This window comes from Eupeodes corollae, chromosome 1 (genome assembly GCF_945859685.1).
Source record: "Eupeodes corollae chromosome 1, idEupCoro1.1, whole genome shotgun sequence".
Taxonomy (NCBI): domain Eukaryota; kingdom Metazoa; phylum Arthropoda; class Insecta; order Diptera; family Syrphidae; genus Eupeodes; species Eupeodes corollae.
The window spans coordinates 156,059,681-156,085,248 of record NC_079147.1 but is presented as its reverse complement, the minus strand read 5'-3'; the positions used below and the strand labels follow the sequence as shown (position 1 = coordinate 156,085,248).

Here is a 25,568-nt window from a genome sequence, read left to right as displayed (position 1 = left end):
TTTATTTTGTATATGAAAAAACGGACTGTTGGATTTTTATATTAAAATTACTGAATATCGAAAACAATATTTTTTGTGAAATAAAATAAGTTTCAAGCCAATATTTTTAAGTTTTGAAAAGCTGTTTGAGCCGAAAGTAAATTTTTACCAAGTAAAACTTGGTATTGTTTTATTTTAGAGTTTTATTATTTGTAAAAAAAAACTGTCAATTCGATTTTTTAAAAATTTTACCAACAATATTTCTTATGAGATAAAATTACTTTAAAGCCAATACTTAAAATTTTTAAAGAGATATTTGAGTCGAAAATCAATTTTTACCAACTTTTATACATTTTTTTTAGGTTTTTATTTTTTGTAAAAAAACTGTCAATTCGATTTTTTTCAAACTTTAATTGAATGTTGACAGCAAGATTTTTTGAAAGATAAAAGTAAATTAAAGCCAATATCTCAAAGTTTTGAAAAGATATTTGAGTCGAAAATCAATTTTTACCAACTTTTATAAATTATTTTTTTTAGGTTTTTATTTTTTGTAAAAAAAACTATCAATTCGATTTTTTTCAAACTTTAATTGTATGTTGACAACAAGATTTTTTGAAAGTTAAAAGATAATTAAAGCCAATATCTCAAAGTTTTGAAAAGATATTTGAGTCAAAAATCAATTTTTACCAACTTTTATAAATTATTTTTTTTAGGTTTTTAGTTTTTGTAAAGAAAACTATCAATCCGATTTTTTTCAAACTTTAATTGTATGTTGACAACAAGATTTTTTGAAAGATAAAAGATAATTAAAGCCAAAATCTCAAATTTTTGAAAAGATATTTGAGTCGAAAATCAATTTTTACCAACTTTTATAAATTATTTTTTTTAGGTTTTTATTTTTTGTAAAAAAACTATCAATTCGATTTTTTTCAAACTTTAACTGAATGTTGACAACAAGATTTTTTAAAAGATAAAAGTAAATAAAAGCCAATATCTCAAAGTTTTGAAAAGATATTTGAGTCGAAAATCAATTTTTACCAACTTTTATAATAATAAACTGTCAATTCGATTTTTTTCAAACTTTAACTGAATGTTGACAACAAGATTTTTTGAAAGATAAAAGTAAATAAAAGCCAATATCTCAAAGTTTTGAAAAGATATTTGAGTCGAAAATCAATTTTTACCAACTTTTATAAATTTTTTGTTTAGGTTTTTATTTTTTGTAAAAAAAACTGTCAATTCGATTTTTTTCAAACTTTAATTGTATATTGACAACAAAATTTTTTGAAAGATAAAAGTAAATTAAAGCCAATATCTCAAAGTTTTGAAAAGATATTCGAGTCGAAAATCAATTTTTACCAACTTTTATAAATTTTTTTTTAGGTTTTTATTTTTTGTAAAAAAAACTGTCAATTCGATTTTTCTCAAAATTTTTCAGAATGTTGAAAACAATATTTCTTATAAGATAAAATAAAATTGAAGCCTTAATTTCAAGTTTTTGAAAAGATATTTGAATCGATATTCAATTTTTACGAACTTTGAATAATGTTTTTTTTTAGATTTTTATTTTTTATAAAAAAACTGTCAATTAGATTTTTCTCAAAATTTTATCAGATGTCAAAAACATTATTCTTCGTTGCACAAAATTGTTTTAGAGATAAAATCATATTTCAGTCGTAAAATTTTGGAGGTGACAAATTTTTTTTTTCAGTTTTATTGATTTAAAAACAAAACCGTTATATTGATTTTTTTCAAAAAATATACTTGTTTGGTATCACGTTACAATCTATTTTATAAAATTTAATTCAAGTCTTTAGGGTTTTTGGTTCGTAAGATATTTAGGGTTAAGCAAAATGTTCACCATTTTTTCAAACTGCTATAGTAAAAAAACCACCCACGCAATTTTCTTGAGAGCCCTTTCTGCATCTTTCTGCCTTATTATCTGTATAACAAAATTTATTTGAAGTCGATATCTCTTCTGGTTCTTGAGCTATGGACAACGAAAAAAACGTCGCGAACGTACGGACGTACGGACGTACGGACATACGGACGTACGGACGTACGGACGTACAAACGTACGTACACACGCACGCACAGACATCTTTCTAAAAATCTTTTATTTCGACTCTAGGGACTTTGAAACGTCGAGAAATGTCAAAATTTTCAATTTGACAAATCGGACCCATTACAATAACTTCCTATGGGAAGTTAAAAATCAATCTTCAATTGTTTTTCATTCATCAAAATTTGTTTAAGCCTATCGTCGTTTCAAACGTAACTTTTGTATTCAATCCCAGCGGAATTAGAATACTTCATTAAATTGTACTCCAAGGTAGGTTACATATCATGTACCTACTTCGATTTATTTTAATACATATTCCATAATCTACCGAAATGAATATTAAAACATCAATTTGTACTCAATTTTTGATATTTCAATTTTTAATGTCCTTTGAGCATAATAAATCTCTTTGCCTCAAATATAGCTCCAAATCCAAATTTTCACACAACAATACAGCGATGAACATCGTCGTCGTTCCACCATCGGCAGCATCAGCAGCAGGATATGATATCGGAATATGATTGAGTGACATTCCCCCGAGATTGTGATTATAATATTCTTCCCATCAAACCAAAAGTAGGACACAGTTTTACGTTTCAGTTGAAAACTGGACCAACAAACGTCCTTCGATTTAACAACCACCAGTTTGAATTACTACAAAGTAGGCTAGTTCACAATAATAAGTCATTCTCATTTTCCGGCCACCAAAATGAAGACAACAACCAAAATGCGACTTATCCCGCCAACACTGAAGATGTCGCTCGCAAATCTAAAGAGAAATGTTCTCCTACACGTGGTGGGGAATGTCAAAAGTGACGTTTCCACACTTGCTTTTGAATGTCATTGTCATAAGAAAATGTAAATAAACATTTTCACATTGAAGTTAGTAAAAATTGTTTGGAAAAAACACAATCATGGAATTACTAAAAGAATTAGTGGGTTTTATGGCACCAAATCAACGAATCGATCTAAAAGTCGTTGCATTAACTGAAGTCTTGGGTAAATACCTATATAATTGTTCCACCACACTTATCAACCATTAATACACGGTTGTTCATAATCCAGGTCTAACTGGGACTCCGGAAGGTAAAGCAACACTTCTTGGCTTTGATGAAATGTTAGCAGCAATCTTTGGACTTACTTTCGATTCAACAGCAACAATCTCCAAAGATGCTGTTCTTACTTTAATTAATCTAACTGCAGAAGAAGAAGGCGCCATAAAAGTGTTGGAGACAAGTAAAAACCTTCATCCAGTAAGTTTTAACAAACAAAATCTCATCAGTAAAGAATTTAAGAAAAAAATCCATTTAGAAATTTGAAATTATCCAAGAAGCTGTAAAACACATAACAGATCAGAATTCAGAACTATCTGACCCATGGACAATGGTTCTTAGCAATTTGACAAGGGTGGAACGTTTAGTTGGACAGATTTTGGACGAATTGGAAAAGGATGAGAAGACAATGCTTAATTTAGCGAAGGCATTTTCCAATGTGGACTACAACAAAAAGAAAGCAAAATTAAACTATTTGGGTAAGTCTTTCTTTTGTCTAAAGAAGGAAGGAATCCTTGTAATGAAATTCATAGCTTTTTAAGACATAGAAACATAAAAAAAGTAAAAAGTTGTGCTGGCCCATGGGGGGATCGAACCCACGACCTTCGCGTTATTAGCACGACGCTCTAACCAACTGAGCTAATGGGCCAATGAAATTTTTGTTGTCTAATGACTACTTTGTACTTTACATTCACATTTACCGAATATAATATCTAAATTATAAGGAAACTTTATGTTATAACTGGTGGTTTCTTAGACGTATGATATACAATCTACCAATCCTTTTTTGAAGTTGGTCGTTCTGACAGCTGTCACTTGATTTATGCTCAGTTCGGTTTGCCCTTTCACTGTGAAAATACTTACTCCTAAACAACGTTCGGTTGGAGTAATGGATTGCGCACTGCGTCCAATATTCCGTCGGCATACTCGCTCAGCTGGGTCGGTAATTATAGCAACCATGGATCAGATCCAAGCACCGCTGTACTCATGATTTATAGCCATGTTGCTAATTACCAATTTTAATGTACTCTTTTTGAATGTTATACTTATTTTCCATTTATAAAATAACTAATTTGTTTATTTAGTAACCAATCTACGAATTTACATTCAACAGATTTCAAATTAAGTACATGTATAATACAATTCAGTTTATAAATACATAATATTACATATTATATATAAAATTAAAAATTGGAAAAAAAAAATTTAATTAATTAAAGTGAACAATCGACTTTTAAATAAGTTTATTTATTTATTTATTTAACTCTAACAAGTACATTTGACTTTCATAGAATATCTTATAAGCTAAACTTAAATCTAATTATATATTATTTACAAGTAGAGTCTTACATTCATTTCGACTTAAATGGAAATCTAATAAATCCTCAAATTGATTGAAACAGGAAGCAGCATTGCATATAGGATTATTCAAACCGTAATTAGTATTGTGTCTTGGGATATAAAAGAAGTCGTTTTCTCTAGGTAGGAAACGCACAGGAGCATAGATATTAAATAAAGACAGCAACTTAGGGCTATCAATGTGGTTACACAGAATGTCCCTGGCAAACATTGCGAAATAATAATCTCGTCTGTTTTGGAGTGGCTTTAATTGAATAGGCATATCAGAATGCAAGTAAGTTCTACGCAAAGCAAATTTTGTAAATCTTTTTTGAATACGTTCCAGCCGTAATGATCCTTTGTTGTAGTAGGGTGACCATATTGTACAGCAATATTCAAGATTAGACCGAACTAAGGATACGAACATAGTCTTTAACGCGTAAGGGTCGCTAAATTCCTTAGAATTTCTAAATATAAAACCGAGCATAGCATTCGATTTTGAGATCAAAAAGTCCATATGCAAGGCGAAACTCAACTGAGAGTTAAAAATAACCCCCAAATCCTTTTGCACAGTAACGCGATTAAGATCACTCTGAGAGATGTTATATGCAAACAAAATTAGATTTCTAGCTCGAGTAAATGACATCACCGAACATTTACGAATATTTAAATACAAGCTATTTATATCACACCAATTTGTAAGCCTGTCAATATCAAGTTGAAGTTGAGTACAATCAGACACAGTTTTAATTTGTCTAAAAATCTTAAAATCATCCGCAAAAAGTAATCCACTTGAATTTAAAATAAAATTTGGCAAATCATTGATAAATAAAAGAAACAAAAGAGGACCTAGATGGCTTCCTTGTGGAACACCCGAATGATTGAAAATCGTTTTCAAAAAATGCGAACATATTGCTTACGGTTTTTTAAGTAACTCATTACCCAACTCAGTAAAGTAGCATGGAAACCCAAGCCCAATAATTTACGCTCTTAAATATGAAACTGAACACGATCAAAGGCCTTAGCAAAGTCTGTGTAGATAGCATCCACTTGAAAGCGTCTTTCCATACTGTGAAGACAGAAGTTGGTAAAAATTGCCAAATTTGTTACCGTAGACCTACCACTTACAAACCCATGTTGATCTTCGGATATAAGAGACCGAGTGACAGAATAGAGTTTTCGCTTGACTATAGCTTCAAAGACTTTAGGGACCAATTGTAGTTTCGCAATTGGCCTATAATTTTCAATATTTTGCTTAGAACCAGACTTATGAATTGGGGTGACAAATGAGTACTTCCAGCAATCCAAAAATACACCTGTAGACAGCGAAAGATTAAAGATTATATGAAACGGGATTACTAGATTATATCTACAATTTTTAACAAAAATAGCTGGAATGTTGTCAGGCGGAAGAGTAGGAGAGCCATCAAGAGATGATAGTTCAGATAAAATATCATTTTTAGAGACATAAAGATTTCCCAAATTTACAGACGAGACATCACGAATTGGTTCAAAAGCAGATTCTGGCTCAGCAACGTAGTTAGATTGAAAAAGTTCTCAAACATGTTCCAAATATTTTTTAAATCGCTGCTCAGAACATCATTGTATTTCATAGATAGAGGAATACCGAGCGATTTCCTTTTTGTATTCAGAAAAGTCCAAAAAGCCTTAGGATTCCTCTTAGTTTTGGATTCTACAGATAAAATATGCTGGCGATAAAGAAATCTTTTTAAAAATTCATATTCTTTTCTCAGTCGACAAAATGTTACATGATGTGATGAATCATTTAAACTTTTCTTATACATTCGTTTCATTTCACCTTTTAAGTTGGCCAATCTTTTATAAAACCATACAGGCTTATTTGAGCTCACCACTCTTTTGAGGGGTACACACTCAGAGAAAACGTCTTCTATTATATTCAAGTTTCTGGACATTGATATATACAAACTAGAATAAAACATATTAAAAAAATTACAACATGCTGAAATCGGTTCACGTTGTCCATACAGCGGATGATGTGAATCAATTGACAAAAGCGGTCTGGCTCTTAAGGAAATTGAAGGAGCATACAGATGCAAGCAGTTAAGCAAACTCTCACAATCAATGGTTGAAGTCAAAATATTACGAATAAACATGACACTATACATTTTTATTCTCGACTCAAGAGTTTGTATTCCAAGTAATAGACATTTCGAATTATAAGAATGATTGAAACCTTCTATATTGTTTTCAAAAATATTTCGAAGAGCAAATCTGAGAAATTTTTTTTGAACATTTTCAATTCTCTTTTTATTAAAATCAGTTGTAGAGCTCCAAACAACACAATTATATTCAAGAACAGGACGTACAATACTGCAGTATAAAGATTTAATGGTGTAAGGATCCTTAAATTCCAATGAGTTTCTTTTGATGAATCCAAGTAAAGAATTTACTTTGGATACAATATAAATAATTATGTAAGTTAAATTTCAATTTAAAATCAAATACAACGACCATGTTTTGACCTTTTCAACAACTTGTAACGGAAAATTATTTAATGAATAGTTTGGAATAATATTTAACAAAGTTCTATTGTAGGCCATACAAGCACACTTGTCAACATTTAACAACAGATCATTTGACTTGCACCAATCAACAAATGAATTTAGATCATTTTGAAGAAAAAAACAACCATTTAAATTAGAAATTCGAGAAAAGAACTTTATGTCATCCGCATAAATAAGGCAATGAGAATTTTTAAGAACATTTGGAAGATCATTAATAAAAAGTAAGAATAATAAAGGACCCATATGACTACCTTCTGGAACACCAGAAGTTACTTTAATCTCTTTTAAAAAAAAATTCCCCGATCTTTACATATTGTTTTCGACCAAATAAATATGATGAAAGCCATTGAAGTAGCGGTCCATGGAAGCTTGAAGTTTTTTTAAGAATATGTTTAAATTAACCCTACTAAAGGCTTTTACAAAGTCTGTATAAATCACATGAACTTGGTCTCGATTGTCTAGAGTATAAATGACAAAATTTGTGAATTCTACTAGATTAGAATTAGTAGACCTACCTTTCCAAAAGCCATGTTGATATTTACTTACATTTTGCTTTATGATAGATTTAAATTTACCTTGAACAAGGCTATCTAAAAGCTTTGGAACAACAGGTAGCTTAGTTATTGGTCTATTGTTCGTTACTAAGTTTTTTGATCCAGATTTAAAAATCGGACCAATGATAGAGACTTTCCACTCATTCAGGAAAATACCATTGGAAATAGATTCATTGAATAGATGTAATAGCGGAACAGAAAGATAAGGAAAAATCCTAATATATCTGCAGTTTTTTTAGGTTTAAGTTTATGCAAAACAGCGCTTATTTGGATGCGGATTCGTCATCGGAGCCAGACTTAGGCAAGAAGTCTTGAGCTATAGGTGCATCAATGAGCGCCTCATGACCATACGCATCAAGGCTAAATTCGGCAACATTAGCCTGATATGCGCGCACGCCCCCACAGAAGAGAAAGACGACAACACCAAAGATATGTTCTTCGAGCTCTTAGACAAAACATATGAGCAGTGCCCTATCTACGATATTAAAATTGTCCTGGGCGATTTTAATGCCAAGCTAGGAAGGGAAGACATCTTTGGTGGAATAATCGGGAAGAACAGCCTGCACGACAACACTTCCGACAATGGATTCAGGCTCATAGATTTTGCTGCGGGGCGAAACGTCATGGTAGCCAGTACGCGTTTTCCACACCTCAACATCCACAAAGGAACTTGGACTTCTCCAGATCAATCTACCGTGAACCAGATTGACCATATTGCGATCGACGCCAGACACGCTTCCAGCATCATAGATGTCCGAACTTTCCGAGGAGCTAACATCGACTCGGACCACTACCTCGTTGTAGCCAAGGTAGCACTTCGGATTTCCAGACCCAAGGCAAGACAGGGAGGTGCTGGGAGAAGATACAACGTCGAACGGCTACAATCGCCAGAGATCGCCAAATCCTTTTCCGACCGAGTTACAAGTAACCTCTCGAAGTTCTCTGCCGCCAACACAATGTATCGAAAACCAGTGGCAACATTGCCAAGATGCACTCAGAGAAGCCGCCTCTGATGTGCTGGGTTTCAAACAGCCAACAACAAGGAACCCCTGGTTTGATGAGGAATGTCGGCAGGCAAATGCAGCCAAACAACAAGCACGCAAAGCGGCGCTGCATAAAAGGACGAGAGCTGCTCGTAAGCTCTATGAGCAGAAGAGGCGAGAGGAACGCCGACTTCTCAGAAGGAAAAAGAGAGGGCATGAGAAGCGTGCGGTCGAAGATGTTGAAGCAGGAATGAGGTTCGAAAGTTTTATGAACAGGTGAAACGAAATTCACAGGCAGGATGACGATATAGACGACGAAAGCCAACAATCCCGTCCTCCCGACTTAGACGAAGTAAAGATTGCCATATCTAAGTTGAAGTCTAATAAAGCCGCTGGAGCAGATGGCTTGAATGCCGAGCTCTTTAAAGCAGCTGGGGATAAGCTGGTTAGGAGCATGCACCAACTTATCTGTAAGATATGGTCGGAAGAAAACATGCCCCATGAATGGAACCTCAGTATTGTTTGCCTGATCCTGAAAAAAGGAGACCCTCTAAACTGCACCAACTATAGAGAAATAAGTCTACTTAACATCGCCTATAAAATCTTCTCTGCCATAATATGTGAACGTCTAAAGCCCATCGTCAACAACCTGATAGGTCCTTATCAGTGTGGTTTTAGACCAGGAAAGTCCACAGTTGATCAAATATTCACATTACGGCAGATCCTGGAAAAAACTAAAGAACACCAAATCGACACCCACCATCTTTTCATCGACTTCAAGGCCGCATATGACAGCATCTACAGGGACGAGCTATATAGAGCCATGTCTAGTTTTGGCATCCCTGCCAAACTCGTCCGTTTGTGCAGGATGACCATAGAGAATTCACGCTGCTCCATAAAGGTTTGAAACAACTTAACAGAACCTTTTGATGTCAAAAAAGGCTTTAGACAAGGTGATGCGCTGTCATGCGATTTTTTTAACATCGTGCTTGAAAGAATAGTGCAGAGCTCACACGTCAACACTAGAGGCACTATCTTTCAAAAGTCTAAAAATTTCTTACATTTCTGCGAAAATTGCAGCAAGAAGCACCTAAACTATTATGTTTTAGCTCTTAAATATGGCATATTAAGAAAAAAACTTTCGGAAACTAGGAATGCTTTCATATGTAGGGGGTGATCCAAATTAAATATAGTTAGACTATACCTTGCTGGACAACAATGTTTTAAAATAATTTAATAACTAAAGTTGTCATTTTAGCAACTGAAATGTCTAAAGGTTAGGTTAATATACTCGTATACATTGGGCGGTGTGATTAAAAACGAGTATGACGAGTATTTACTTACAAGTAAAGTGTAACGAGTATTTAAACTCCAAGTAAACCGATGTGAATAAAGCGTCGAGTTTACTTGTGACCGTGTACTCGTCAACCCGAGGGTTTACTAGCAAGTATTTACTCGCGAGACAACTGAATTCACAAAAAAGGCAAGTAAATACTTGTAGCGCCACACAGACTACGCATCATTTACTGTTGTGACTTGTTCTGTTTTCGCCTAAACTGACCTTGACTCCCCGCCATTACTCACAAGTCAGTTGTCGTTCCCGTTTGTTTTTATCCTCTTGCAGCTATGGATGAAAGTAGTGTGACTTCGGGTTGTGACAATAGAGCTATTTTTGTAGCGTTATTGAAAGAATTTAGTGTTGTGCTAAATAAATCCATCTACGTTTTCGCTCTCAAACCGTAATAGTCCCTTAGATAGATCGGGACTTATATCACGCCGGTCTTTATAACGTTTCACACCACGCAGGTTCATAAATGCAGCCATCTTTCGTGTACAAGTACGACTGCAATTCTGGGGTCGGGTTGACTTGCGAGTAGACGAATATTTACTTGCTACAGAAGTATTTACTTGCGTTTATTCACACCAAAATTGGCATTTTTCCGGGTTTTACTAGCCTCTCAAGTATTTACTCGCGAGTAAGAGTAAATACTTGTTTTATTCACTTCAATTTTGGCGTTTACCTACTTGTAATTTTGATATGTTCAAGTATTTACTTGTCCTACTCGTTTTTATTCACACCGCCCATTATGTTATTTAAATTTTGTTAGCCTCCTTGCGTGTGACCCCCCCCCCCCCCCTTGAATATTCTGGGGCCGCCCTTGAGACGAACAGGTTTAGCCTACATAAGGGACTTTAAAGTAAGGCAAGTTTCTAGTATCTGATTGGCCAGCTGCCGACAAATTAATTTCCAATTAAGGCAACTTTATTGGAAAGTTGACAGAAAAGTGAGTGAAGAAAAATGTCCCTAACTATGAAGTCAAGTGAACTTACAGTCGTGCTCATACAATTAAGCCATCAATATATAGCAAAAGATTTCGTTGAAAATGAAGAAACTTAACACAATGATAAGATAATTTATTTATGCATAATATACATTTAGTAACTAGAAGTTCGGATGATATTTTATTTATAAAAAACATCTTTAAAAAACTTATTACCGTAATGATATGTTGTAAATCGATTTTGGAATTGGACATGCCTGGCTTTGAGCAGGCACATCCAGGACTTAGGTTGAATTTGATTCAAACCAGGATTTAACGACCCGAGAGCAATGCATCGGGTCGTTGTCCTGCTCAAATATCAATTATCCAGGCCAACAGTAAATTGTCAACATAATCCCTATTTAAATGACTGTCCAAAATGTCCTTGTACATTTCTCCTGTCATATTTCGATGAATTTGCACCAATGGACCAACTCCTGATGTACATCATCAACATCCCCAAACCATCACGGAAAACCCTCCATGTTTTACAGTTTTTTTTTTGTGTATTTCGGGTCCAATTCTTTCAATGGAGGTTGCGTCACATACTGTCTTCGTCACTGCCAAAAACGTTGAACTTGGACTCGTCGCTCCACACGACGAAATTCCAAAAATTTGGACTTTTATAAATGTTTTCTTTAGCAAACCTCATTCTTGGAGCAATATTTTTTTTGACAGTTTGGGCTTACGCCTAGCGATTCGTCCATTCAAATTTCTTTCTTGAAGTCGCCTTCGTATGGTTATTGCTGATAATTGAACAATATTTAATCCACGTGACGACTGGTGTAACATTTTGGTGCGTGACGACTGCAGGGTTAAAAAACTAACTAGTTGCCTTGATTAAAATGTACTTTCAGATCAGGAAGTTGATTGCAAATGAAGTCCCTAATGTTGTCTGAAACTGCCCAACTTCTGTCCAAAGAAATTTCTTGGTCAGAATTCGTCAGGAGTGGAAATTATTTTATTCTCTGATGAGTGCTCTCGAAGGAGAAGAAACAGTCAAATTTGTGAAGCTTTTGACAGCACTTGGGCAACAATTGTTAGTTTTGGTTAAAGTTGGGAACATACCTGAGATCTGTTTATTTATGTACAACTGTAAGCGTTTGTTGCTGTGTTAAAAGAAAAGATTTAAATATCTTCGTTAAGAACTGTTGGTATTTTATAGAATCATTGGCTGCGTTCGGATTCAGACCGATAGGGTATCTGGCTACCTTTTTATTAGTGTTTCACGTGTAAACGAAAAGCTGATCCAAAACCGCTGAGATGTCAAAAAAGGAATTCAAAATTATTGGTACCTTTATGTGGGCATTTGACACAACAGCTGATTAACATAGAGTTGAATTAGAAAAAAAAAATAAAAAAATTCATATTTGGATGCTTCATTATTAAAAATTGTATTTTACAATAAGTTTGGTTCTCGAAATCGAAATATTTGTCTGCTTTTTGTGAATAGCTGAAAGTTCTTTTTTCTAGAGAATATTTTGCTCAAATTTAAGCCGCAGACAGACATCGTTTGGCCTTGAGACTTATTGATATTCATTGCAAACGCCAATCTAATGTGAAATTGAAGACGTATGAATTAAATAAGCACATCTGTGAGTATAATAGGGATTCGCGGTAATAATATATTTTCACCTCGGAATTTGCCATTTAGAATAATGGTTTCGATAACATTTTTCTATAATACGAAAATAAATCACAGTAGATCCAGCCTTCAGTTGTAAATTGTGTTGTGGCATGCCTGGTAAACACAATGAGTTCAAAAACTCAGTTAGATACTTTTCAGCTTCGGTAGCATGACAAACTGTATCAATAGATTTGTATGACATCAAGTCTTTTGGTAACAAATGTTGTATCTTGAGATTTAATTCATTGACATCCACAGGCTTTGCTACTAAAATCGCTCTTTCTGGCCACCCATGATTGTATGATGCCTGTGTACATCAGGAAATATCTGGTTAATGAGAGCATCTGGTGGATCAATAATCGTGCAGAAATGGACCTTTAATTTAATGCATCTAGTTTCATCCGTTGTATCTTTTCCGTCGCTTATGTCTAACAGTTGTTTTGAGAATGTTTCAGCGGATGGATCTTGAAGCATTTGAACACGCATATTCACTGTCAGTTCTACTTTTACAACATTACTCCTCAGTAGCCATGATTCTTAGCACGCGTTGATCTCATCAGCGTACGTTGAACGCGGTGTTTGTATGAAATCACCTGAAAGGAGTAACAGAGTGCCGCAAAATAGTCTGTCGTTGTTTTGTATATATTTCAATGTCCTATTCAACACCTCAAGCGAATGTTTGTGAATGCGAAATTTCATTAAAATTGGTTAAGCTATTTTGGAGGATTATGGCAACTAACACTGTGACAGGAAAATTTTATATATTAAATAATACAACATTTCCTGAATGAAATGTTTATTTTTTTTTTGAGAAAAAGGATAAAAAACTAAGGGAATTAACAAAAAAACAAAGTTTTATTAAATTTGTTATTAGTGATAACGAATAGATAGTAAATTCATTATTTGTTTGTAAACAAACCTTTCACTTTTACAGTTCAAAACTTTCAACTCAGCTCGCGAGCTGATTTTAGAAACGACAGTAGTTAACGATTGTTAAAAATAGTTAGAAAAGGAAATTTAATCACTTTTTTGTTTGCTTTTTAACTTCTCAAAACCTAAAACATATTCTTTTATTTTGTTTATTGAATTTGACTAAGAATTGATAAGAATATTAAATGATACAAACAAAAATAGATTGGCACGAGTACGATAACTTTGGCGCCGAAAATTGATAACGGATTCTTATATCAGGATCAGTTTTAGAAAAAATGACTTAAATTAAAAAATATAGAAATTAAAAAAACATAGTCAACACTTATGTACTATAAAGTATTATAGGAATTTTGTGTTACTATTTTTCGGACAGAAATTAATTTTCCTGAATAGCTGCTACTTTTAAAACGAATCGTTTCACTGATTTGTGTTCAAATTCACACAATTCAAATGACAGATTTCTGTCCGTAAACATTTTTAATGATCGCTATTAAACGACATGTCAAAAAAATTCCAATGATTGGTTTCAATTATGAAAACCAAATGGGCAGGTTCAGACGACATAAGGGACTTGAAAGTTAGACAAATTTCTATAGTATCTGATTGTTTTGAAGGCAACAATATTTTTGTATGTCGTCTGAACCTGCCCAATGGCTGTGTTCAATCCAGTGTTGGATAGGGTATCTTGGATAGGTGGATTCTTAGATACCTTGTTGAACGAATTGAATAGCTGTCAAAAAATTAAAACAACTTTCAGCTGTTAACAAAAGGAGAGAGTCTATGATAATGTTGTAGCGCTTTTTCATATTTTGTAATATTATTTTCAATTCCTTCTCATTAAAAATTGACTGGTGTTCTTTAAGAACTTTTGCAATTTCTTGAAAAATTGTTCTTCGCCGGGTTTTTGGCTCTCGGAGCTGGTCCTTTCTCTTTTTGCACACTAAAATTCGGAGGCAAATAGCTTCTTTATCGTCTATTATGTACAGTAGGGTGTCCCGTCGATGTGCGTAATTTTACACAGATAAAGAAAACGCCAAAAAAACTGAAAGAAAATGTTATCTTGGGGGAAACTTTAACCGTTTGAATAAAACTATAAAAAAAAAATAAGTTTTAAACGTATTTTATTATTAATATTATTTAAACAAATCACATACAAACAAAATAAGCAAGAAATAATTTTTAATTAATGACATAACCTTAGAATTTAAACTTATTTTTGTGTCCAAAATTTGGCATTTCTGCACTAGATTTCAACTTGTTTTTAATAAAGCCATCTCTAGAAGTAGGGTCAGTTGCACTGTGATGCCTCTGTTACCAGTTTAACACATCTTTCCACAGATTAAGTGTGACAGGGAAAGTCAACAATTTCCAAGCTCTTATCTTTTGCCATGATGTGAAGGTCTTCAAAAGAAATATGTCGAAGAACCGGGGGTGATGTTACCTGACATTCGTTCCACAAAATAATTTCTGTATAATCTTTAGCAGAGAAGTTGATCTTTGGTGGTTTATATATCCTGCGTTTGTTGATATTTTCAGCTTCTATAGCTTTTTTATTCTTCGCAATGCCAGCTCCCGAATGTGGTCCCTTTCATCAAATAACATACTAATAAGCAGGTTTTCTGGATGTGAAAAATAAGCATTTATTTGTATAACAGAATCCACAACACATCTCAAATTTTCGGGTAAATATCGAGAGCACATAATTAATTGGAAAATATGTTTGATTGTTTGGCTCCATCCTTAAAAGACGCCTGTCGCTTACTTTGGAACCAAATTGGAGCGTATACTTTGACGACATAGTTGACAAGCAATAGCGAATTCTCTGATAGACGAAGAGTACTAACATAAAGTCTCAGGTTGACGGTTTGCCAGCTTAGGAGAACAGAAACCAGTAGATATAGCTTGACATATCTGATAAAGATATTTTTGATCCGTTCATCAACCACATTTTTAGGCAAGTCAGGGATATTACCAGCCACTGCACAAAAGCTCAAGGTGGTTTTACTTTCGCAATCAGCTAATTGTTTCCCAATAAGTCCAGAATATTCTCTAGGACCCGAAGTGCAACCATCTAATGTCAAGAATAAATGACGAAGAGGTAACTCATTGGCGTGAAGCATGCAAATTCACCATTGCAGCGGTATCTTCAAGAACTCCTCTAAATATTAAATGACGCCTCCCTTCCAACCAGTGTTAGCTGCAGTTCCGTCACATCCATTTCAAAGCACGTCATCTAAATTTCAACCTTGACTCTCTAAAACGGTTGTGATGGAAGTAAAAATCCCTTTTGCGGCGCCACGACCTGGTGTTGTGTGTCACAAGTAAATTGATCCAGGTTCTGCCAAAATTGAGATGTGTTCTTCAAAAATGTCTTTACGGTGGATATTTTCTCATTTGTCAGGGTCTAGTCCTTTCTTCTATCAAAGTAAATGCTTTTTATAGCAATACCTCCAATATCTTCTAAAGCTTCTTTACGTGATTTCGATACAGCTCGGTGGATCTTATTTTTGTCTATAACAAGAGTTGAATCTTTGCAAGAAACCAAGCCGGCATCAGACAAAACAACAAAAACGACAGGAGCAGCAGATCGCGTCGATAAACCGTATCGATCACATTCCTTGGCGTTGGCAACATCAATCTATTGCGATAAGCTCTTGAAGTCGATGGTGCCTCTGTCAAAGGGGAGTTTGTTGGGGATGCCTCTGTTACCGAATGTGTATCTGGGTAAGATTCACGCACCAACTCTTCATTGCAGTTTTCTGAGACAATATCCGTTTCCTGCGTAGAACATTTTTTGCTTCCCTCTTTGACTCTTCAATTTGCCTCTGCTGTCGTTTCTTCAAGATATTTGTTTCTTTCTTGTCAACCCCGCTTATAACCATTTTCCTTTCATTTCTTTGATCCAACAAAAAACTCATGGTTGGGAACTTTCTTTGGTTTTAAACACGAACAAGTTTCAAATGAAGTACAATTACAAGCAGCAACGTCGAAAAGCTTCGTAGATGACTCTAAAAAACACATCAGTTTGTTTTCGAAACTAGCATTTTGTATCGCTAATTGAATAACTCTTTCGTATTTCGTTGCGTATTTTACAGGTAGGAAACAAGTAAACACCTATATCCTTAAAGGACATCAATAAATTAAGTCATTTGTACAGGTAGGCCTCAAATTTATAAACACATTTTTCTTCAAAATCGGATAGGAATAGAAACTTAAATTCAAATTGTGTCAGATTTATAGAGAAGTGGTTTTAAGTTCCAGGAAAATGATGATAATAGCAATATGCGCCAAAAATTACAGCTCTTTAGCTTAAGACCTTATAAATTTGAAACCGCTTTAAACGTATTGTTGCATGCAAATCAAAAAGTTAATATTTTATAATAAATAGAGCTCAGGAACCGAAATTAAGGAAGGGAAAAAAACATAAAAATATCAATTCGTCAAAATTTTGAGGGTCGGCACAACCCCCTAGACAAATTTTAATATTTTTTTTCATATATTTTTGTAATCCAAGTCCAATTAAGTTTTGAGAGGTCTTTAGTTCGGAAAATCCAAAACAAAACTTGTCGGGACACCCTAATGTACAGTACAGAACATCCTCAAATAAAACTACAACAAGCATTTTGTATCTTTTTGTTTACCAACAAATACAAAAAGCTGAAATCAATTTTCGAGTTTCTTGAAATTCAATCATGTGCTGAATCAGCTGTTCTGTCAGATACCTACATACCCCAGAAATTCTTGGATACCTTTGGATTCTTTTTTTTCAGCTGTTTTTGATTAACTATTATTTTACACGTAAAACACTAACAAAAAGGTATCCGGATACCCTATCTGTTTGACATTGAACGCAGCCAATGATATCTATAAATGTCCTCTAAAACTGACAGGTAAGAATACAAAGAAAATAGAACGCTTTCCGACGATTATATTCAAAAATGGGAAATCTGTTCATTGAAAACTTAAAAATTAACTATAGGGCCGGCTATATGTAACTATCAGTAAAATCCATCAGTAGAAATTAGAACAATATGAATCTGAAATAGTAATCAGTAAACTTACGCCAATAACCAAGAGGTATTTAATATCCAACAGCTTCACACCTCATTTTATCAGTAATTTTTTGCACTTTTCGGAATTTTAAATTAAATTTATTATTTTCCATTTACAGCTCCGATTTTCTGCAATCTTACTCAAATAAGCCGAGGACGAGAAATAGTCTGCAATTCCAAATACAATCTCCTAGACAAAATAATTCCCTTTGCCTCATACGATGGTAGCATTGTTCGACGTGGTGGAACCCTTGGAATTCTTAAAAACATATGCTTTGATCCAGTCTATCATCATGTGATACTAAACGATAAAGATGACATTCTTTATTGTCTCCTATATCCGTTGGCTGGTCCAGAGGAATTTGATGAAGAAGAAAATGAAAAATTCCCAATGGAATTACAGGTAAAGTACACACACCAATTCTTGGACCTTTGTATGAATTATTTCTAAAATAATGCATCTTTTCTATTTAGTTCTTAGGAGAAGATAAAACCCGTGAAGAAGATCCAGATTTAAGAAAAATGATTCTCGAATCATTGTTGCAATTATGTGCCACGAAAAAATACCGTGAATTACTAAGAGCCAAAGGTACCTATGAAATCTTACGTGAATACCATAAATGGGAAGCGAAAATTGGTAAAGATAATGAAGCATTGCTGGCTTGTGAAAATGTTGTTGATATTCTAATAAGGTATATAAATAATTTCCATTGAATATTTGTGTTCTTAAGAATTATTAATAATAATAACTTTTATTTTTAGGAAAGAAGAAGAAATTGGTTTGGATAATCTTAAAGAAATTGAGGTACCAGAAGATATTGGCAAAAAATTCATTGAGGATGATGAAGCTTACCTTAAGAATTAGATAAAGTTATGCTACAAATTTACAAATGTAATTTGTTTTTTATATTATTAAAATTTTATAAATTTTAAATTGGTATTCATTATAAAGGAACAAACTTGAAAGACACGTTGATATTAATGTTAAAGTTCGCGTTTCCGACTTCCGAGCACAGTGCATCAAAAATACAATTTTAAATGTTGACGGATTCAAATTGTTAATTTAAAACACGATTTTGACCGACGCGACGTCCATGTCGCTGCTTTCATTGGCACTGGTTGCCGAAAATGCGTTTTTTTTGTTGAGGTCTTAGGCGCCAGTTATAGCTATCATTGGTTTAAAGCATTGAAAACAAACATTGGATTTTTTTGACAGGTCGTTTATAGCTATCATTAAAAATGTTGGTCATTGAACAAAATTTCCTGATTGAAATCCACCGAAAAACTTTTATTGACAGAAATCTGTCATTGGAATTGAACACAAATCAGTGTAACAATTCGTTTCACCTTTGAACATAAAAGTATCTGCTGTTCAGGAAAATGAATTTCCGTCCGGAAAACAGACAAATAAATGCACAATTACTCTTTTTTTCAAAAAAATTCTTTGTGGGATTTTCGATCGATCAATATAAAATTTGTATTTTTAATCAAAGGGAAACATCGTCAAAATAAACAATTTTATTTTCCATGGAAAATAATTTTCCTATTGTACGGAAAATTAGTTATTTGTTTTGTTTTGTGACAAGGAATACAAAACATTAATAAAATTGTGCACGAAATATGTATGTACATATGTACATTAGGGTGGAGCGTCAATGTATGGAACAATAAAAAAGTTGCTGTATTTAATTCGGATACCTCTATTTTGTTGCGAGTTGGTAATTTTAATAATTTTACATTAAAAAAATAATTTGGATAAAGTCTTTAAAGTCTTTAACCCTCTACCCGGAGTTTTTTTTGTAGAATGTCTTCTAAATCCTTGTCACTGTGATTCGGTCCAGATAATAAAGTCAATATAATCTTTGGCATTGAAGTTTAATTTCGGTAGTTTAAAGACTCTAACTGAAGACCTATGTTTTTTCAAGCTTGGTTAATTTTTCTTAATCCCTGTTCTCTGATGTTCATCTTTCTTGCATCACAAAGCATTGCCATTAATATGTTCTCCGGATGTGCAAAATAAGAATTGCGCTGTATAACGGAGTCAATTATTTCTCTTACGCTCGAATTGAAGCATCTTGACAAATTTACTAATTCGAAAACGTGACTTGGACCATTTTGGAAAGAACTGTCTTTCTCCACACTGAACCAAACTGGGCCATACACCTTTACAATGTATTGTGCAAGTATTTTTAAGTGTTCATTCGGATTAGATGTGGCAACATAAAGCCTTAGAAATCTATTGGCAGTTGTCAACCATTTTTCCTGGGTTTCTGTTGGAGAGATTTCTAGGACAGGGGGGTTATTATGAAAAACGGAACTCGTTAAAAATAACGCTTATTCGTTAAATTGCGATTAGAAAAAACGATTGTAGTGGCACTAAATCGTCAAATTGCGATTAAGAAAAACGAGAATCGTAAAAATGACGATACTCGTATTTTTATTTACGAGTGCCTTCAGCTCTCGTTCAGCTTTCGTTTTGGGGGTAGAAGTCAAATGTCATTTATTTTTTTGTTTTTGTTTGGTTGGTTTTTGTTTTGTTAAGTGCGCAAAAAAATGTAAGTAAATAACAAATAAAATTGTCAAAAACATACAAATAAGTTATTTCTTACCTTCTAGGCCTACAACTAATGCTAAGCAGTTGGATTTGCTGGTAGCTTTTATGGAAATTAATCCAAACATAGCAAAAAATTACTTGCCGACGAGCCAAGCCAAAGCCAAATCCAAAATTCTTTGGAAGGCTTTGACTGATAAGCTAAATTCATGCGGTCCTCCAGAGAAACCAATGGATGGTTGTGTTTATGATTAATTCTGTTCTTCGTTAGGTATGGAAAGATTTTAGGTACAATCTTAAGCGCAAAATGCGTGGAAGGCTCTCTTCTTCTTCTTTTATACGCATTTCCTCTTCTTCGTTAGTTTGGGATTCATCTTCGCTTTCAAGGAAATAGTCGCAGTGAAAAAACATTTTATAGAATTTATGCAAATTACATTTATTTTTGAAACTTCCTCGACTTTATTTATATTTTGACATTTGTTAATAGGAGTGAAGTTAGTTGCTCCTTTAAAAAATTATCATTTTTCGTTTTTGCCTGGCAACTTTTTTTGCTTTCTATTTTCGTATCTTATAATCGCTCTTCACCATGACTTTCGTTTCTTCGAGTTTCGTTTTTTCTGCCGTTCGTTTCGTAATTCATAATAAGGGCCCAGGATCCTTTACTTATAGCGTCACACATTTGAAACAAATAATTTTGATCCGTACTTGAAGTATCTTGGATTTCTTTTGACAAAGCAGGTAGGTTCCCTAGGATTGGTAAAAACTCAGTAACATGAAGGTCACAACAATTTTCCAGCGCCTTTCCAATGTGTCCTGAATAGATTTGAAGTCCTAATGTAGCTCCATCCAATTTAATAAATAAATGACGCAGAGGCAATTCATTAGCATATAGTAGGCATAAAAACCATTGGAGTGGTCTCCCCAGCTTCAACTCCATTAGCCGGATAACCCCATCGAAACCAACAACAGACAGTTTACTTAAATCCAGTTCTCTGTCCGCAAGAAAGGAGTTAATAGAATCCGCTATAGTTTTGCCTTTTCCAGAAAATATGGTAGGACTCTAGGTAGTTTGAACCCGGCTCCGTTATTAGTGGAATAAGTTCCATTACTTTAGTCACTTTGTAAAATCGTTGGCCTCGTTTTTCACAAACCAATGTCCTGTCCTTTCTTCCATCGAAATAAATGCTTTCAATGTTCGAAAGACAGTCTTTAGCTTGGAGAATTTCTCTTTGTCGTTTTCTGGCCCTACGAACTTTACTTCTTTCTATGACCTTTTCGACATTTGCTGGGGTTACCAAGCCTGTAAGACTGACTCGCAACTGTTGCTGCTGATCGACCCGAAATGCCGCATTGATCACAAACTCTTGCCAAATTTGGAAGACATAACCGATTTCTTACACTAATTTCTTGTCATTTTGAAAAAGTACTTGGCTGTGGGCAGAGAAAAAAAAACTAAACGAGAGAACCAACTTCGACGGTTGCTCTCTTTTTGCCTACAAGCTGCGATTTGCACATAAACTTGCATATGTATTAACTCCATATAAAAAAAATGTGGGGAACGAATACTTATGCAAGAAGATGTGCATACTCCCCACATTGCAAAAATTGGCGTCCATCTTTGAAAAATGGCGTCCACCTTTGAAAAATGGCGGATGCAGTCAGCTGTTCAGAGGTGTTCAAAGAATATTCAAAATTGTGGATGAACAATTTTGTGGTACTCTCATTGTGTTCGTTTGGGAGTAATATAATTCGAATATGAAGTGAAATTAATTACTCTTGTTAGGTGCCATAACAATGACGATTTAGAAACAATTCTATATTACGTATTTAGAGAAATTTTAGTTAGTTGTTTGAAGCCAGTTTTAATCATTAAGTAAGAAAAATAAATTAGATGGTGCAACAGTCCAATGAGAATTAGGACCTAGAAACATAAAACTCTGAAAGCACTACAACTATTATTTTTTTTATTATTAGCTGCGTTTATGTGTTTAATTTTCGCTCAGAGCGAGCGTTAAAAAAAGCAAAAACAAACTCAGATTTGTTTCAGTTTTCAGAGTTCATCTACTTAATTTTGGCTGCGAGAGTTGCTGGAACATTGAAAACGAGAGTTGAAGAATGTAAACATGGATCATTAAAATAAAACAACGCAGAAACATTGAAAACATTTTTATATACTCATTTCTTTCTGAACACATCTTTTCTGGTTTTGGTTGTTAATGCCATCTATCTGTAACTCAAAGAAAGAGAAAAGAAAAACAAATTCACCACAATCTTCCGTTTTGACGTTTACCGTAATTCATTGACAAACGAAAATTGTTTGCTAGAATTAATTTGTGAAAACCAGAGAGAGAAAGAAATATCAAATGCCTCGATTCTCTCTGCTCTTCGAGGTGAAAACATGTATACACCGATACGAATTCAACACGCTACAAAAAATGAGAGTAAGAGGTTCCAAAGGGACAGAGACGAGGAAATTTGGCTCTCTCATTTAGTTTTTTCTCTCTGCTGTGGGTCATCATCATAATCAGTAGGTGGGCAAACTATAGGTTTTGATTGAGATCTTGATCTAATTTTTGTGCTAATTGATGATGTCGCCGTTTCTTGTGTTATTTTTCTTTATTTTTTTTCTCAAATTTTTTTCCTTTATTTTTTTTGGTTTACAAAAGGTCCAACCCGCCTATAGCAATTTTTCTGTCATTCCTATGATCTAAAAGAAAAGATGTTTCTAGTAGGGGAACGTTCTTATCTCTAGGACGAAAACAGTTATTTAAATTTACGCACTTGCACCAACAAATATCAAATAATTTAGTAAGAGATTTATTCTTCCAGTCTTGTAAGTTGTTTTTATAGTTTTCATTTTGTTTCGATTTAGGGTATCTCAAAAAATGCAAATATTTATCATAGATACTTTTCATTTGTTGTTTTACGCGTTGTATTGTCACTGAAGGCAAAGATGCAGTCTTCCCATACGTCAATAATTTCAAGTCTTAGGGTTTTAAATTCGCACTACGAAATTCGGTACATTCGATTGGCGCGAGAAAACATTTCTCATCGAATAAGTACCTACCTGCTGCATTCAAGACCGACACCAAGAAACAATAAATTGCAATAACAAAACCATGTCGCTCAAAAAAAAAATGTAATGCAGAAATATTCAAATTTTATTCTATGACTTGGTAGGTATTCAGAAAAAAAATGGCTTCAGGTAGTATTCTTAGGATGCTTTTTAACAAATATCGGCTCATCACAATTTCAAGTTTTTAGTGTTATTTCCATTTTTGTCAAGAATACTTTTTTGTATGATTTATACTTTTAGAGTTACAGAGCCGACAATTTGAACTGCTAAGAGTTGTTTTTATTCTTTGCAAAGCTATCTCCAGCTATAGGTACCCAACTCGTATCTAAAAATGTACCTATCCGAGATAGCCTATCCAACACGAGATTGCACATTGCCAGGGAGTTAAGAAGTTATAATTCATAAAAGTAGTAAAATGTAGTAAAAATTCAACTATCTGAGTGATCAAAAATTGCAATTCAAATCTAGTCAATAGGAAACTGTCATATTAATGAAAATCTTAATATATATTTTTGTAGCCGAAATTTGTACACTGCGTCGGAGGGAAAATTTCAATTCGTTTGGTTAAACATTAAATGGAGTTTTGCAGAAAATAAATAAACCATAGAGTAATAAAGTTAAGCTTTCGGTTTAATCAAAAACTCGATCAACTGTCATTTTGACATAAGTAGACTTGACTTGATAGTTAGTGAGATTTTTTTTACTAACTTTCCCGTAAACTTTCCAATAAAAATGTCTAAATTGAAAGGCAATTTTTTGCCACTTGGCCAATCAGATACTAGAAACATGCTTTAATTTCAAGTCATTATGTCGTATGATTTTTATATTCTTTAATTTGTTGTTGCCTAGTGGTAACGTTAACGAGAAAGGAGGGTTTTTTTTTGCTCAGTTGGATAACGTTTTCAATATTTAAATTGTAGACATGTGCTTGTGCATCTAGTAATACAGAAGTGTCAAAACCGGCTGCCTAATACCTCTCTCGCCCTGAGGGTGACTTCCTGACCAGAAAAACAAAATGATTTACCTTAAGCCAAGAAGGATAACGTTTTGAGTTTTGTGTTTGTTTATGTTTGGTGTTCTGGTTGTAGCACAGGTGTTAAGTTCATAGGTGAGTTCCGTCTCTTTTCAGATAGATCAAGTATTTAACCCTTGATTACCGGTTTTAGATTCCATGGAGGGATCTGACGGTTAAATCTGCCTGATCTAGATCAAGTGTTGAACCTATTCTTTCCAATTAATCAGCTCTTTCAGTTCCTGAAACACCATTATGACCAGAAACCTAACAGAGTCTTAAGTTGTGCTGGGTACCAAGAATCCTTAGCTCTTCGCGACATCAATTCACAAGCTTTGATTTGATTTTGATGGCAAAAATTCCTTTCATTGCTTTTCAATCAAAACTGTAATATCAGCTTGTGATTTGCCTAGCAACTTTTGTCACATTGGGCAGGTTCAGGGAATTGAAAATAAGGCAAGTTTTTGGTATCAAATTGGTCAGCTGCCAAAAAATGTCCCTCCAATTGAGGCAACTTTATAAGAAAGTTTACTGGAAACGTAGTCAAGAAAAATCTCCCTAACTATCAAATCACGTCTATACTTCTGACAAAATGACAGTTGATCATGTTTTTTTATTCAACTGAAAATTATTACTTTGTGATTTATTTATATTCTGCATAAATTCCTTGCTTTCTGTAAAAGAGTTCCTTGTCAATTTGGAAAAGAAATAAGTAATATTTCTTAACAGTACAAAATACAAAACGTGATAAACTTGTAGCTTTTTCGAGGAGTGTTTTGTAGACAATAATGTTTTTGGTAGTTTTTGTACTATTAACTTAAAGTAGCGGTTTGTGGAGTAGAGTTCAAAATTTGAAATTCATGACACTTGAAAAACTAACTAGTTGCCACGTTCAAAGAATGAAGTCACTTGTCAAGCTATAGAGACTGCCCAGTTGCCAAAAAATTCCAAGAGTTCAGAAGCATAAGGGCCTATTATGTAAGACAACTGAGAACAAAGTTGAGTTGTAATCCGGCAATCGGTATTACCGATCACAACTAGTTGACTGTCACAAGTCAACCAGTAGTCAACTAAAAAATGGTTGACTTTTTAAGTGTGTTCGGGTTATTATGTAAGCCAGTTGAGTTGTCTCTCAGTTGTGATTGTTGTCAAAATTCAGCAACTGATATTTACTAGTTGTGTAGTGCATTTGTGTGTACAAAAAAATAACTGTAGGCATCAACAGTTCATTGAAAACCAATTTTTTTAAGAAAATGGGAAAAAAATGTAAGTTTTACAAATAATAATATAAACATCAGTAAGAAAATAATTTTTTAGATTAAAAATAACTAAACCTGCCCAATTCGAGAGGTTGATTGAGGTTCTGCAGCAGAAACCTGAGCTGGCCAGAGGCAAGGGACAATTCGGTTCCACAAAAAGAACCCAAGACGAAGAATGGGAAAATATAGCTGTTCAACTGAATAGCATTGGACCACCATCAAG

At 33.9% G+C, this 25,568-nt stretch overlaps 1 protein-coding gene and 1 non-coding gene across 2 annotated transcripts; one reads left to right on the top strand and one right to left on the bottom strand.

Annotated features, from left to right (window-relative positions):
• The first annotated feature begins 2,886 nt into the window (after nt 1–2,886).
• On the top strand, nt 2,887–18,381 carry LOC129939407 (protein HGH1 homolog). Its single transcript, XM_056047405.1, has 6 exons — nt 2,887–3,040; nt 3,107–3,294; nt 3,353–3,572; nt 17,567–17,850; nt 17,922–18,139; nt 18,210–18,381. The coding sequence occupies exons 1-6, from the start codon at nt 2,956–2,958 to the stop codon at nt 18,310–18,312; spliced, it is 1,098 nt and encodes a 365-aa protein (XP_055903380.1). The 5' UTR covers nt 2,887–2,955; the 3' UTR covers nt 18,313–18,381.
• On the bottom strand, nt 3,669–3,742 carry Trnai-aau (transfer RNA isoleucine (anticodon AAU)). The gene has a single exon. It is a non-coding gene; the product is annotated as a tRNA-Ile (tRNA).
• Nucleotides 18,382–25,568: the final 7,187 nt, after the last annotated feature.

What these genes read in the sequence shown, in the direction of transcription:
- LOC129939407 (XM_056047405.1), top strand. Translation starts at nt 2,956, where the DNA reads ATGGAATTACTAAAAGAATTAGTGGGTTTTATGGCACCAAATCAACGA. An exon ending in TGCATTAACTGAAGTCTTGG is followed by an intron (nt 3,041 to 3,106) that starts GTAAATACCTAT and finishes TTCATAATCCAG; the next exon opens with GTCTAACTGGGACTCCGGAA. An exon ending in AATTCCCAATGGAATTACAG is followed by an intron (nt 17,851 to 17,921) that starts GTAAAGTACACA and finishes TTTTCTATTTAG; the next exon opens with TTCTTAGGAGAAGATAAAAC.